Source organism: Schistocerca gregaria, chromosome X, assembly GCF_023897955.1.
Source record: "Schistocerca gregaria isolate iqSchGreg1 chromosome X, iqSchGreg1.2, whole genome shotgun sequence".
Classification (NCBI taxonomy): domain Eukaryota; kingdom Metazoa; phylum Arthropoda; class Insecta; order Orthoptera; family Acrididae; genus Schistocerca; species Schistocerca gregaria.
The window spans coordinates 821034971-821050408 of NC_064931.1; the positions used below are offsets into that span (position 1 = coordinate 821034971).

The 15438-nt window shown below is 38.8% G+C and overlaps 1 protein-coding gene across 1 annotated transcript in view; it reads right to left on the reverse strand.

Annotated features, from left to right (window-relative positions):
• Positions 1 to 15076, reverse strand: part of LOC126298388 (leucine-rich repeats and immunoglobulin-like domains protein 3) — a 77090-nt gene extending 62014 nt beyond the window's left edge. Inside the window, exons 1-2 of the mRNA XM_049989694.1 lie at positions 14614 to 15076; positions 11952 to 12023 (exon numbers count right to left, since the gene is read on the reverse strand). Coding sequence (XP_049845651.1) covers positions 11952 to 12023; positions 14614 to 14789 — 248 coding nt within the window. The 5' untranslated portion in view covers positions 14790 to 15076. The remainder of the gene's footprint in view (positions 1 to 11951; positions 12024 to 14613) is intronic.
• Positions 15077 to 15438: the final 362 nt, after the last annotated feature.

Sequence of the window (15438 nt, forward strand, 5' to 3'; positions counted from 1 at the left end):
TGACCACATGAACTCATCAAAAAGAGGGCACAATGCCACAAATACAATTTCCGATCACTTACCCAGGGATATAAACTATCTGTCAGAAAGCAAAGTATAATTTGAGAACAAACTGAAAAAGTTTCATCTCGACAACTCCTATTCCATAGAATAATTTCTATTATTTTAATGTGTAAAAGATGGTGGGTAGGAATTATAACTTTTTTTTGCAAAAAACTTGCAACAATTGTTCAGCATGTAGCCATACTTAAAATTAATTTGTGATGTGAATATAAAATGACTAATCCCGCAGCATTATGGTTTATTGTGCAAAATGATCTATGGAACACGAAACTAATGGACCTTCAGAATTAGATACAGATTTCTCAAACAGATTCGTCTCTCTTACATTACAGAGTTAGTTTGACGCGGAAGGTAGCCTGTGCCATCACAAATTACAATGCCAAGTGGTATTTACTTGACCCACTTGGAGATAGCTAATTTTTACCTAGAAGTACACGCTTCAACTTATGAAGGACGGTGGCACAATCGTCAGGGCACCACAGTCATACTCAGGGAGAATGGTTACAGTTACTTACGCAGCAGTAAGAGTTTATAATAGGGATATTGCAGTTACACATTTTGCACAGCAGTGTTAACAGTAATCACCATGAGCTGTGACACGGATATGATGACTGTGTCACAGCTGGTCATAGGTGCCCAACAAGAGAACATCAGACAGAGGATAAGTTTTGCAGTAATAAATTAGAAACAGTAACACAAAATTCCAACATGAATATACCTTGGCATGAACAATGTATTAAAGTGGTCATAATCACAAGCATCCACACAATGTTTATCATAGCAAGAAAAATAATTTTGTGACAAAGCTGTAATTACTACCTTCTGTTTGGTTTCTTGTAGCAGAGGTGTTTCTCATGAAATCACATGTGATGGCTTCCCCAACCTAAAAGTTACCTTCCAACCAGAATTACACTTCAGATTACACTGGAGACCACTGTTGGCACAACCTCCATTATGAAAAAGTGGGGAAAAATACAGAAGATGTGGCAGCGGCAAATTAAACCCTTCAGAACTTGACCTAGTCTTATTCAGGCATCCTACACCACTTCAAATGAATGATAGAATCGATCATTCCTTCAACATCCTTTATTTAAAACAGCTCTACATCTGAAATGATTAGTCGGTCTTACTTTTTGCAACATTCTTACTGCAGACCTTTACTACAACATCTAAGAAATTGTGAACTGCTGTAAGCCAATCCCTTGCTTCACAGTCTAAACTTGAAAGGATCTGTTCTTATCAACTGATCAAAGTGCAATGACAAAGTGATACACTTACCCACCTGTATGCACTGAAGTAAATGACTTACATGGTTACAAAGTTTTTACTGTGTCCAATGATGATAACAAAAGGAGAGAATAAGAGGTACATTTGTCTTTGATACTGAGGTCACTGTGAACACCCCACCAGCTTCATTACGTGGTCCTACTGAAAGTGATATGTCCTTGCCTTATGCTGCCCTACAAACTGACTTTCCCAGCCAGTTATAAGTAGTCCTATAGTTTAATGTTGACTCTTAATCACAGTGCTATTTGGTAATTTTTTCACACATACAAATCACGGTAAAATGTGAAAGGAGTAACTGCTTTTAACATTAGTAATTTACTCGCCTAAGTATCATTTTATAATGATATAGGATTTAGCTACTTAATACAAGGAAAACGTAAGCAATATACACAGACATATAAATATACACACATGTTTAATGGGGTCAGGGCAAAACAGGTGACAAAAAATCTTAGGACCAACTTAAACCACAAAAAGATGTGTCCTATGCCTGAAAATTCACAGACTCATACACAGTAACAGCCAGCAACAGATAGCAGGCCTTACTCCTGCAGCAAAAGTTTTGACCATCCTGCAACATTCATACTTTCAGATTTGTTTTAGTATGAGGGATGATGCTGTATTTTCAATTCTTTTATGATACTAACAATGACTAGCCAAAACTCATTATGAACCTATAACATGTTCTGTAATAGTTTACCTAATTCCGCAACACGTTTCAGAGGTTTAAACTACCACACTGTGTCAAATGTGAAAGTGAATGTGATATAGCACGAGAGAAAAAGGAGCAAATAATCATTGGAGACAGCATCAAGGGTTCCCCAAAGGCATGACATGGCACATATATGTCATATTAGTCTACACAACTCCACCGGATCATAGAGGTTTAAAATTATGTAACATAACATACAAATAAATTGTGACTACTAGTAGTAAAATTGTTGTATCATTTGATATAAATTATAGTCACAGTAAAACTGTTTGTATTATAAGTTCTTTAACATATTTTATCTGTTACTATTTGTGAAAACATACCTAAACAGTTTTGGGGTACAGCACACACTGGCTTTGACAGTAGTGATGGAGTTTACTAGTGGTAAGATAACATAGAATACAGACTTTTAAGGTTTAACATTCAGTCAGCACTGAATGAATTGGATAAATATGTCCACTTGCATTCGACAATCTTTCAGACTATATTAGGCATAGTCCATATAAATTCAGGCAGGCTACGAAAAAAATCTTACCTTCATCGTCTCGGATGTTAAAATGAAGGACTAAGTAAAGGAACATGTATTTTTTTTTTTTGTTTTATTCAAAAAAATTTCTGCTCCGAGATACAGCCCTCCAAAGATGACACTGCACATACCATTTTGAAGATAAGAATTTTGGAAAAAAATTTTCAAATGTTGTATCTCTGAAACAGTATTAGATACACTCCTGGAAATGGAAAAAAGAACACATTGACACCAGTGTGTCAGACCCACCATACTTGCTCCGGACACTGCGAGAGGGCTGTACAAGCAATGATCACACGCACGGCACAGCGGACACACCAGGAACCGCGGTGTTGGCCGTCGAATGGCGCTAGCTGCGCAGCATTTGTGCACTGCCGCCGTCAGTGTCAGCCAGTTTGCCGTGGCATACGGAGCTCCATCGCAGTCTTTAACACTGGTAGCATGCCGCGACAACGTGGACGTGAACCGTATGTGCAGTTGACGGACTGAGCGAGGGCGTATAGTGGGCATGCGGGAGGCCGGGAGGACGTACTGCCGAATTGCTCAACACGTGGGGCGTGAGGTCTCCACAGTACATCGATGTTGTCGCCAGTGGTCGGCGGAAGGTGCACGTGCCCGTCGACCTGGGACCGGACCGCAGCGCCGCACGCCAAGACCGTAGGGGACCGCACCGCCACTTCCCAGCAAATTAGGGACACTGTTGCTCCTGGGGTATCAGCGAGGACCATTCGCAACCGTCTCCATGAAGCTGGGCTACGGTCCCGCACACCATTAGGCCGTCTTCCGCTCACGCCCCAACATCGTGCAGCCCGCCTCCAGTGGTGTCGCGACAGGCGTGAATGGAGGGACGAATGGAGACGTGTCGTCTTCAGCGATGAGAGTCGCTTCTGCCTTGGTGCCAATGATGGTCGTTGCGTGTTTGGCGCCGTGCAGGTGAGCGCCACAATCAGGACTGCCTACGACCGAGGCACACAGGGCCAACACCCGGCATCATGGTGTGGGGAGCGATCTCCTACACTGGCCGTACACCTCTGGTGATCGTCGAGGGGACACTGAATAGTGCACGGTACATCCAAACCGTCATCGAACACATCGTTCTACCATTCCTAGACCGGCAAGGGAACTTGCTGTTCCAACAGGACAATGCACGTCCGCATGTATCCCGCGCCAGCCAACGTGCTCTAGAAGGTGTAAGTCAACTACCCTGGCCAGCAAGATCTCCGGATCTGTCTCCCATTGAGCATGTTTGGGACTGGATGAAGCGTCGTCTCACGCGATCTGCACGTCCAGCACGAACGCTGGTCCAACTGAGGCGCCAGGTGCAAATGGCATGGCAAGCCGTTCCACAGGACTACATCCAGCATCTCTACGATCGACTCCATGGGAGAATAGCAGCCTGCATTGCTGCGAAAGGTGGATATACACTGTACTAGTGCCGACATTGTGCATGCTCTGTTGCCTGTGTCTATGTGCCTGTGGTCCTGTCAGTGTGATCATGTGATGTATCTGACCCCAGGAATGTGTCAATAAAGTTTCCCCTTCCTGGGACAATGAGTTCACGGTGTTCGTATTTCAAGTTCCAGGAGTGTATTTTGTTGTTTTTTTTTTTTTTATTTGAAAAATAATTGCTTCATGATTACAAAGAAATCCTCCATTTGAACTTATCCGTCAAAGTCCTTTTACAAGGTGTACAACTTTGTTTCCACCGTTTTTCCCCCAACATTTAAGGCTTTAATGAAACAAATTGGTTACCCATGTACCATTCAAAGTATTTTCTATCGCTGGCCACTACTTCCTCCCATCTTTTGGGCAGTGTACGAATCCTGCGTCGAGAAAACTGTTCATCTTTTGAAGCGATCCACAAATCGATCCAATTTGTGACTTCTTCATGAGATCTGAAGTGTTGGTCAGCCAGGCCATGGGCCACTGATCTAAACAGGTGATAGTCCGGGGGAGCAATGTCTGGAGAACACGACGGGTGGGCTAGGACTTCCAATTTTAACGTTTCCAAGTACGTTTTGACCTCTTTTGAAACGTGGGGTCAAGGGGTGTTGTGCTGCAAAATCACTTTATCATGCCTCTCGCTGTATTGCAGCCATTTGTGTTTTAATTCTCTGCAGAAACACATAAATTGCATTCAATAACAAGCATCTGTGATTGTTTCACTTGATTTAAACACCTCATAGTACACGATGCTGAACTGGTCCCACCAAATGCAGACCATGATCTTGGAGTCGTGAATATTCGGTTTGGCCGTCGACATGGAAGCATGGCCAGGATATCCCCATGATTTTTTGTGTTTAGCATTATCGAAATGGACCCATTTTTCGTCCCTGGTCACATTGCGATGCAGCAACTGTTCACAAACACACAAATGCCGTTCAACGTCTCTAGATTTCAGCCCACACGGAACGCAAGTTCCTTCTATCTGAATCATGCCCATTGCCTAGAGATGTTTTGAAATGGCTTGCTGTGTCACTCTCACTAATCGTGCTGATTCTTCTTGAATTTGATGCGAGCAATCACTCAGCAATGTCTCCAATTCTGCATCTTCAAAAACATTCTCTCTTACACCTCTATGAGGCTCGTAAACTGACATTTTTCAATCAAGAACAACTTTATGAGGCAGACACAAATCGACTAATGTTTGAATGAGGTTATGTTGACCGAGGTCCAAGCTAGCTGCCTGACGTCAGCGATCTGTTTCTTTCGATCGCCACTTACTGCTGTTGCCACCTATGAGAAAATGGTGGAAGCAAAGTTGTACACCTTGTACTATAGTGCTCTGAACTTAATTTTACAATTTAAGAAACTTTTTTTTTCAAAAATGCCAATCCATAAAATTTTGATTTTTTTCTGTTGATTAGTACCATACAGTTCTACATTCCCTAAAAAAGAGAGCTTCCACTTTTAGGTTGAACCGGTTTTATAACCTCCCCCATTAACCATGGACCTGGCAGTTGGTGGGGAGGCTTGCGTGTCTCAGCGATAAACATAGCCGTACCGTAGGTGCAACCACAACAGAGGGGTATCTGTTGAGAAGCCAGACAAATGTGTGGTTCCTGAAGAGGGGCAGCAGCCCTTTCAGTAGTTGCAAGGGCAACAGTCTGGATGATTGACTGATCTGGCCTTGCAACATTAACCAAAACGGCCTTGCTGTGCTGGTACTGCGAACGGCTGAAAGCAAGGGGAAACTACAGCTGTAATTTTTCCCGAGGGCATGCAGCTTTACTGTATGATTAAATGATGATGGCGTCCTCTTGGGTAAAACATTCCGGAGGTAAAATAGTCCCCCATTCGGATCTCCGGGCAGGGACTACTCAAGAGGATGTCGTTATCAGCAGAAAGAAAACTGGCGTTCTACGGATCGAAGTGTGTAATGTCAGATCCCTTAATCGGGCAGGTATGTTAGAAAATTTAAAAAGGGAAATGGATAGGTTAAAGTTAGATATAATGGGATTTGGTGAAGGTGGCAGGAGGAACAAGACTTCTGGTCAGGTGACTACAGAGTTATAAACACAAAATCAAATAGGGGTAATGCAGGAGTAGGTTTAATAATGAATAGGAAAATAGGAATGCCGGTAAGCTATTACAAACAGTATAGTGAACACATTATTGTGGCCAAGATAGATACGAAGCCCACACCTAGTACAGTAGTACAAGTTTATATGCCAACTAGCTCTGCAGATGACAAAGAAATTGAAGAAATGTATGATGGAATAAAAGAAATTATTCAGATAGTGAAGGGTGATGAAAATTTAATAGTCATGGATGACTGGAATTCGGCAGTAGGAAAAGGGAGGGAAGGAAACATAGTAAGTGAATATGGATTGAGGGCTAAGAAATAAAAGAGGAACCTGCCTGGTAGAATTTTGCACAGAGCACAACTTAATCATAGCTAATACTTGGTTTAAGAATCATGAAAGAAGGTTGTATACATGGAAGAACCCTGGAGATACTAAAAGGTATCAGATAGATTATATAATGGCAAGACAGAGATTTAGGAACCAGGTTTTAAATTGTAAGACATTTCCAGGGGCAGATGTGGACTGTGACCACAATGTATTGGTTATGAACTGTAGACTAAAACTGAAGAAACTGCAAAAAGGTGGGAATTTAAGGAGATGGGACCTGGATAAACTAAAAGAACCAGAGGTTGTACAGAGTTTCAAGGAGAGCATAAGGGAACAATTGACAGGAATGGGGGAAACAAATACAGTAGAAGAAGAATGGTTAGCTTTGAGGGATGAAGTAGTGAAGGCAGCAGATAATCAAGTAGGTAAAAAGACGAGGGCTAGTAGAAATCCTTGGGTAACAGAAGAAATATTGAATTTAATAGATGAAAGGAGAAAATATAAAAATGCAGTAAATGAAGCAGGCAAAAAGGAATACGAATGTCTCAAAAATGAGATCGACAGGAAGTGCAGACGAATGGAAAAACTAGTAGAAGCCGACCTCGGGGAAGATCAGTTTGGATTCCGTAGAAATGTTGGAACACGTGAGGCAATACTGACCTTACGACTTATCTTAGAAGAAAGATTAAGGAAAGGCAAACCTACGTTTCTAGCATTCGTAGACTTAGAGAAAGCTTTTGACAATGTTAATTGGAATACTCTCTTTCAAATTCTAAAGGTGGCAGGGGTAAAATACAGGGAGCAAAAGGCTATTTACAATTTGTACAGAAAACAGATGGCAGTTATAAGAGTCGAGGGACATGAAAGGGAAGCAGTTGTTGGGAAGGGAGTGAGACAGGGTTGTAGCCTCTCCCAGACGTTATTCAATCTGTATATTGAGCAAGCAGTAAAGGAAACAAAAGAAAAATTCGGGGTAGGTATTAAAATCCATGGAGAAGAAATAAAAACTTTGAGGTTCACCGATGACATCGTAATTCTGTCAGAGACAGCAAAGGACTTGGAAGAGCAGTTGAATGGAATGGATAGTGTCTTGGAAGGAGGATATAAGCTGAACATCAACAAAAGCAAAACGAGGATAATGAAATGTAGTCGAATTAATTTGGGTGCTGCTGAGGGAATTATTAGGAAATGAGACATTAAAGTAGTAAAGGAGTTTTTCTATTTGGGGAGCAAAATAACTGATGATGGTCGAAGTAGAGAGGATATAAAATGTAGACTGGCAATGGGAAGGAAAGCATTTCTGAAGAAGAGAAATTTGTTAACATCGAGTATAGATTTAAGTGTCAGGAAGTCATTTCTGAAAGTATTTGTATGGAGTGTCGCCATGTATGGAAGTGAAACATGGACGATAACTAGTTTGGACAAGAAGAGAATAGAAGCTTTAGAAATGTGGTGCTACAGATGAATGCTGAAGATTAGATGGGTAGATCACATAACTAATGAGGAAGTATTGAATAGGATTGGGGAGAAGAGAAGTTTGTGGCACAACTTGACCAGAAGAAGGGATTGGTTGGTAGGACATGTTATGAGGCATCAAGGGATCACTAATTTAGTATTGGAGGGCAGTGTGGAGGGTAAAAATCGTAGAGGGAGACCAAGAGATGAATACACTAAGCAGATTCAGAAGGATGTAGGTTGCAGTAGGTACTGGGAGATGAAGCAGCTTGCACAGGATAGAGTAGCATGGAGAGCTGCATCAAACCAGTCTCAGGACTGAAGACCACCACCACAACAACAACAACAGGTTTTATAAACAATTGAAATTTTTGCCACATGTAAAACCTGTTTTATTACCACCTTGTCACGTAACAGGCTCATAAAAATAAAAACCTAGCCTTATTTAACATAATTTTAGTTTCGAAAGGAAGTTTTTTTTTCCAAGCATTTTAAATGGGTCCAAAACGTACGTGAAAGCTGCAAAGACTTTCAATTTATACAACTTCTGTGCACTCTGTTTTGCACTGAAATTAGCCAGTCAATGAACTAAAAATGTGTTCCACTGCTTCAGTATCTTCCTTTGATATACTGATGCCTTCCTGCTGTACCAATAGCAACTGGAGCACTTAAATCTTCAAAACATTGTGAACATGAAGTGAGCATTGTTGGTGATGTTGCTGTCCTTCAGCTGGAAACCTATATCCAGCAGCAGGTACATGCGGTAGCATAAAGTTCACTACAATTTTGTTTAAATCGTAACTGGTGTCTATAATCTCTGCAATCCACCAGTCACAGTCATATACACACGTCACAAAACATCCCGCTTCTCAGGTTGTGAATCTCAATATTATCCTGTGTTTCTGAGGTGTTGGCCGAACGAACGAAATTTCTTCTTTCTTGCCCTTTAAAGTGAGTGCAATATGAATTTGCCCATCACTCGAGTCCAGAAATGTGTCTTCTGAATTTCTTTCACAGTAGTAGTTTGTTTGGACCATTCTTCTTTTTTCTGCTCACGGAATTATTCGATTTCCTCTTTGGACAAAAGAATGAGGGCTCTAGATTTCACGACTCTTGTAAAATCCTCAGCATTCTTAATCACAGCTGTATTTGATCTGGATAGATTACATTTTGTAGCATGGTGCTTCAGCAGGGCCCCTTCTCGTAACCAGTAGCACTGTATACCCAACCAGTTGATAAAAGTGACTCACTCAATTGAAACAGCTGGTAACGATTTTTAAAATGACTAGGAGCATGATCAGAAATAATAATGATCTTCTCTGCCCCTGTTTGCATTTGAATTTTGTGCATTGCTAGCAAAGTATGTATTGAGTTATGTCCCATGTGATCACTTATAACTGCAACACTTGTGGTCTTGTTTCGAAAATATGTCACTCCTGTAAAAATTGAAACCTGGTCATTACTCCAATGATACCCTTGCACTTCTTGTGGGAGAATTACAGACGAGTTTTCAGCAAAATCACAGTGAAGCACTAAATGTAGTTCTTCAGCCTGTACACATCCTTTCACTTCTGCATTGTGTTGTTGTTTTAATTTCTTCATATGCTGGTGTGTTACTGCTTTCACTGACCATTCCCAAGTTCATCAATGGAACTGTCAAAAGCAACAGTTTTCTTAATTAGTTTATTTTCTTCCCATGTCATATATAAAATTTCTGCAGAGTTATCTGCTACGTCTTCCACGTCAAGTGTCTGTAAAGACAGTCCTCCATTTCCAGGGCAGTTACCACATTCTTGAAACAAACAAGTCTCTTGCTTTACGACACAGACTACTAATGACTTCACACGCCCAACCAAGTTGTAATATGGCACCCAGTAAGTTCTTCAAAGTCACCACACAAAGTTCAAAATTCACACAGTACACACATAAACAGCCACCTCTAGGTGGATGTGGAACTACCCACTTAGGTTGTGGCGCATAAAATTTTGATCTTCCAATATGTGGCAATGTATAGTTGCTCTCATAAACTGCAACAGTTTGTTTAACACTGCAAGTAATGTACCTCTTCGCTTTCACAACTTTTTGACCTTCAATTGTTACAGTTATAGTGTCTCTTTTGTTAGTACTCTGAGAGAACAATCTCATTTATCTTCCAAATAAAATAACTGCGCTATTTGAACTCAAGCTGCTTCTACAAGATGACCATAATAGGGATCTGGTCTTTCAAAGATTCCTTTTACAGACGTCACATTTGTCTACCATGTACTTTGATACTGATGGAACATAGCATAATAGTTAAAACTTCCACCTTTTCACTGTAGGATGCGCAATATTCAACAGCTGAATTGATATTTGTGAAAAATTCTTGGCAAGAGGTCCAAGAGTGCTTTGATACATTTTCTTCTGAAGACAGAATTTCTACTTTGAAGGGTGTGGTCAGTTTTGCTGTATTTTAACCAACCATAGCTTTAGTAGTTTTTCTATGCTTTCTTGATGCACAGAGCTTTTGACTCAACTTCACTGACCACATTTTCTAAACACGACTAACACCTACCTCTGTAGCTGACTGATTCAGGGTATTTAATACTAACTCTATTGATGCAAAATCTACATCATCTGTACTGCAGGAGGCTTCACCTTGCTTAAATACTATCATTGTTGTTATTCTGTAAAAATATTTAGAACATAAAAAGTCATCACATCTTCACTTTGAAACACAGTCTTCAAATGAGAACACTTATTACCAACTTAAACAAAATCTATTTTTGTTCGTCTTCTATATCACTCTTTTATGAATATGCAAATACCTCACAAAACACAGAACTCACTGGATGGTCTAGATTTCTTAGAAGCCTCTTCAGTAAACAAATTAGCACTGAACAACTACAATACACAAGCCTGCAATGAACAACCACGACAAAGAAACTGACAAGAAACTACAACACAGTGTAAGAAATATCTGCACCAATGAAAGTGAAAAGAAATAACTGCAACAAAGAAAGTGATAAGAAATAAAAAGATATTTTCTAAAATAAAACCTGTCCAACTTAAAAGTGGAAGCTCTCCTTTACAGAGAATATAGAACTACATGGTACTAAGCAACAGGAAAAATCTAACTTTTCTAGATTGGCATTTTTGAAGAAAAACAAAAATCTGTAACTTACATAAAAAAAATTCAAAACTCAGCAGTAAAAGAACTCTGACAGATTTTTCCAAATGGCAGATACCATTGTAATCACAAAGCAGTTATCTTTCAAATAAAGAAAACTCTAATAAAATATCTATAACTGTTACAGAGATACAGCATTTTAACATTTTTTCCAAAATTCACATCTTCAAAATGGTGTTCACAGTGTCATCTTTGGAGGCGTTTATCTCGGGGCAGGAATTTTTTTGGAGAAAATAAAAACAAAAAAATGTGTTTCTTACTTACTCCTGAATTTTAACATATGCTAAATTCATTAACATCTGAGACTATGAAGGTAACCCCCCTGCCTGAAGTGATACAGATTATGCCATTTAAACGTACTGTGGACAGTGTGGCATAGTTTAATATGTTCATCCAGCCAACAAGATCAATTAGTGTACTATACTAACGGTTTCAGTTGTCATGACAACTGAAAAGAGTAATGTAGTGCAATAACTGTCATTCTGTCAGTTAAATATAGGTAAACCATGTCTAAAAGAATTTCAGTTCAGTAACTCCTATTCTCAATGAGCATCTCTTCAGAAATACTTAAAAACTGCTTGTAATGTAAATAAATAATGGCATTTTTTTCCACAATACAAGCTCTCTAAATGTTATTTCATACTGGACTCAAGGATAAAATATACACTCTCAATATCTTTCCACATCCCAAAAGCACCATGAGAATAATTTATGTGATGTAATGTAATATGCACAACACTTGCTTTTTAGTAAGTTTTGTCACAACGATTTATTCAGCACACTGTTACAATTCACTAAATGCATTATGAGCAACTTGTTTCTACCTACTCTTGAGAAAAGCAAAGCTACTTCAAAAAATGCTCTTCCTAAAATAATTGTACTTACAGGCTCAACGTTGTGAGATTCAACTGAGCATCCACAGCTGGTATTTCAGTTAAGTAGTTTTTATTCAAATTCCTGTAAAAAAATGATTTTTATTAAAAGTAGCACATACAAAGTTGTTGTTATAAACAGATTCACCACTGGTGCCACTAGTGGCACATTGCTGTCAAAATACTGGTGTTTTATGAGATGATTTCACATTCGGTCCTCCCACTATCCCTGGAGCTGAGTATTGTTAGGTATGGTAGCCTACCTTATAAGATCCACTTTGGATTTCAATAATACTGTCATCTCCCCCTTCCTTTAATATTGTTTGTAACAAGCATAACAAACCTGCCAAAGATTTGTGCTTAGTCTTGCAGCTAGTACCCCCTGGGAGGCAGTTTGGCTGAAGCAGTACTTTGTATATATGTTTTTGAAGTTGTGATGAATTTGGCCAGGTGTCAGTTTTGGTATTATAATTAGGGAGAGCAGGCACCACATCTAGTGTGGTGGTTACACTGAGATTGTTGAATTCATGAAAATCAATGTGACAGTACTGAAGTTACAAATGTACGATGTGACTTTGTCAGAACCTTGTTGCCAGATCAACACTCATCTGGTTCGCAACATTTATGTAAGCTACTGACTATAAGACGTAGTTGACAGCTGCCAAGCAAATGTAAATGTTTCAATGAAGTATAGCCATTACCAGCACACATAAAAAAATCTAAGTGCCTGTAAGAGAACAGAAGGACTCATTACAGCAGTAGCAGCTGGTTCAGCAAGTGGCAGATCATATTCTTAGAGGCAATATACTACCAGAATGTTACAGCTTTGGCCATGTTCTGATGTGCATTTATCAAATCCCCAACATTAATGAGAAAAGTTACATTCTGGCACATTCTTTTAAATCGTTAACCTACAGTGGCATACTTGTATTTTTTGTTTGTCTGTATCTGGTACCTTTGATTTAGCAATACAATTGTCTCTTCCTTCAACATGTTAACATGCTATTCTAAATTACAAACAAGATTCACTGAATCCATATGCTTAGTCTATGAAATATGTCACAACTAAAATCTTCAGAGGCCAGAACTGCCAAAAGGCAAAATAAATCAAAAGGATGCAAAATTAAGTGGTACACAGCTACAACACTAGAAGAAGGAATGATGATCACTATTCTGGGTTAAATCTGACTTTGGTACAAAAAGGGGTGAATTATGCTACCAGAGATATCTTTCGACATCTGCAAAATATTAAAAGTCTGACAGATAGCCAAACAACAATTTAAAAAAAATTAAAAGAATTTCTGAATGACAACTCATTCTACTCAACAGATGAATTTTTAGATACAATGTAGAAAATGTAAAATATAAATAAATAAATGAGTAAAAATTATACTCTGTTATGAAAACTTATGTTAAACTGACATGTTCCACATCATTACGAAATGTTGTATTCTTGATCTATGGAACAAGCATTAATGTAATGTAATGAACACACAGTAAGATTTTTAAGTCCAGTTGAACTTACAGAAACCAGGCATCAGCACTGACTATTGATGTAATGAGGTGGCATGTCATGCAAAATGCAAACAACCAGAGGTAGATCAGAACACCGACAATATTTGTTTTGCTTCTATACAATTTTTGACATGTAGAGTGTGAAGAAAACGTGATATACAGTGTGGCCAAAGTTCTAGCTTAGACTGGAACAGGTCAACATGGATGTGAACTGGTGAAGCCAATGAATGAGACCTCGTGATCGTACCATATTAATGTTACATGGCATGTAGTCTATGTGTATCAGATTTTGATAAGTATTTCATGTCCATCATCTTACTGTCATCGTCAAAGGAAATGGATGGTATCAGTAGGTTCAATACTTTTGTTCAAATATCACTTTGAGGAAGTTTGTGAATACTAACCTACATTCTTGAATAGGTCCCACTGTGCTTGCTGACAATAACACACAGGCTTCACTGAAATTTATTATGTTTTACAGCAATGTTCACCAAATTTCTTGTTCCCAATGCAGACAGATCAGTTGTACAGAAATTTTAATTCACTTATTTTGATAACAATGTTACAATTTAAACATAGTGAATAGGAAATTTTATGCCAATAGGTGTCGTGGCAGACAAATGTGTCATCTGATACGTCATACATATAAACATTTTAGTTGAGATGTTCTAACTGCATCAAATCAAACGTGAAGTTTATAAATTTTAAACGGTTTTTTCCTTTACGAAAATGGGTGTGGTGCAACATAACCTTAACAAAAAAATTTGGTAATGGAAAGATGCGTATAACTGACAATCATTATGTCACATAAAGGCAAAGGTGTGTCTAACATATCTGACCCCCAGAATGATTTAATTATCCACATGCAACACTGAAATTTGTTATGGAAATATAAATGGCTCCAGCCAGTAAAGTGAAACATTTACAACTTGAGAACTTCACCTCAATTTTAACATACATCATGTTTAAGCATACCTATCATATACAAGAACGTGACCTCTTCACCACAAAAGAACTAAAAATTTAATTTTTGTCACATATACAAGTTTCCACTTCAACAAGTGACCTGCCATTTGATGGAGTAACTTAGGTACTCTGAATTCATTACAGTTACTCAACATCTATCAGTTAGTGTCATAAAATATTAATATATTACTCACAGTTCTTCTGTCCAGGTTGGTAAATCAGCTGGTATGTGTTGCAACTTTTTCCTACTACAGTCAATAAACCGACCCAAGCAGGAACATGAAGATGAACAAGGATCATTATTAGAAGCTTCCAACTGTATCACAGTGAACATAATATGGCAAGTAAACAATAGTATTAAGTTTGCCATATTTTACAATACTCATTCCACTGAGGGAACACAATAACAACTCAGGTGTTCGCCACCATTTTCACTCAATTCCTACATTGCAAATATACAATCGCCGAACGAAAAACAATACCACAAAAACAGGTACTTTATCTCTGAGTATGTACATTACGAATCAATACTTTATAGCATAAAATGAAAGTTAAAGTAAACCCTCCAGATCACGGTATATACATAATCAAACATAACACCACCACATACATCAAGTACCATCACCAATGATATACATCCAATCACAGATATTATGCATTACAATGAAAAGTAAAGCCAGAGATGTTACAACATAATACTTACTGGACTACAAACGCTGACTCAATTAAGCCTGGTGTCCACATGCAACAAAAGTGACGCCACTCTCTGAGCACACCAAATCTGAGTGAGAAAACACCCAAAATCCTATGGCGGCACTCAAGTAATGCCACTTTTAGCCATTTCACAAAAGTTAAAGTCACTCTAACACTATGACGACACTTTCCATCCCCCACCAACAAATATCGTCACAAGAAAAAAAAAGCAGCCACCATTTTGATAGCAAGGCTTCCGAAGCTATTGTATCTGGCATTTTTCTGGTATTTATGCCTGCATTTTACGAAACTTTGCAGTTTCAATC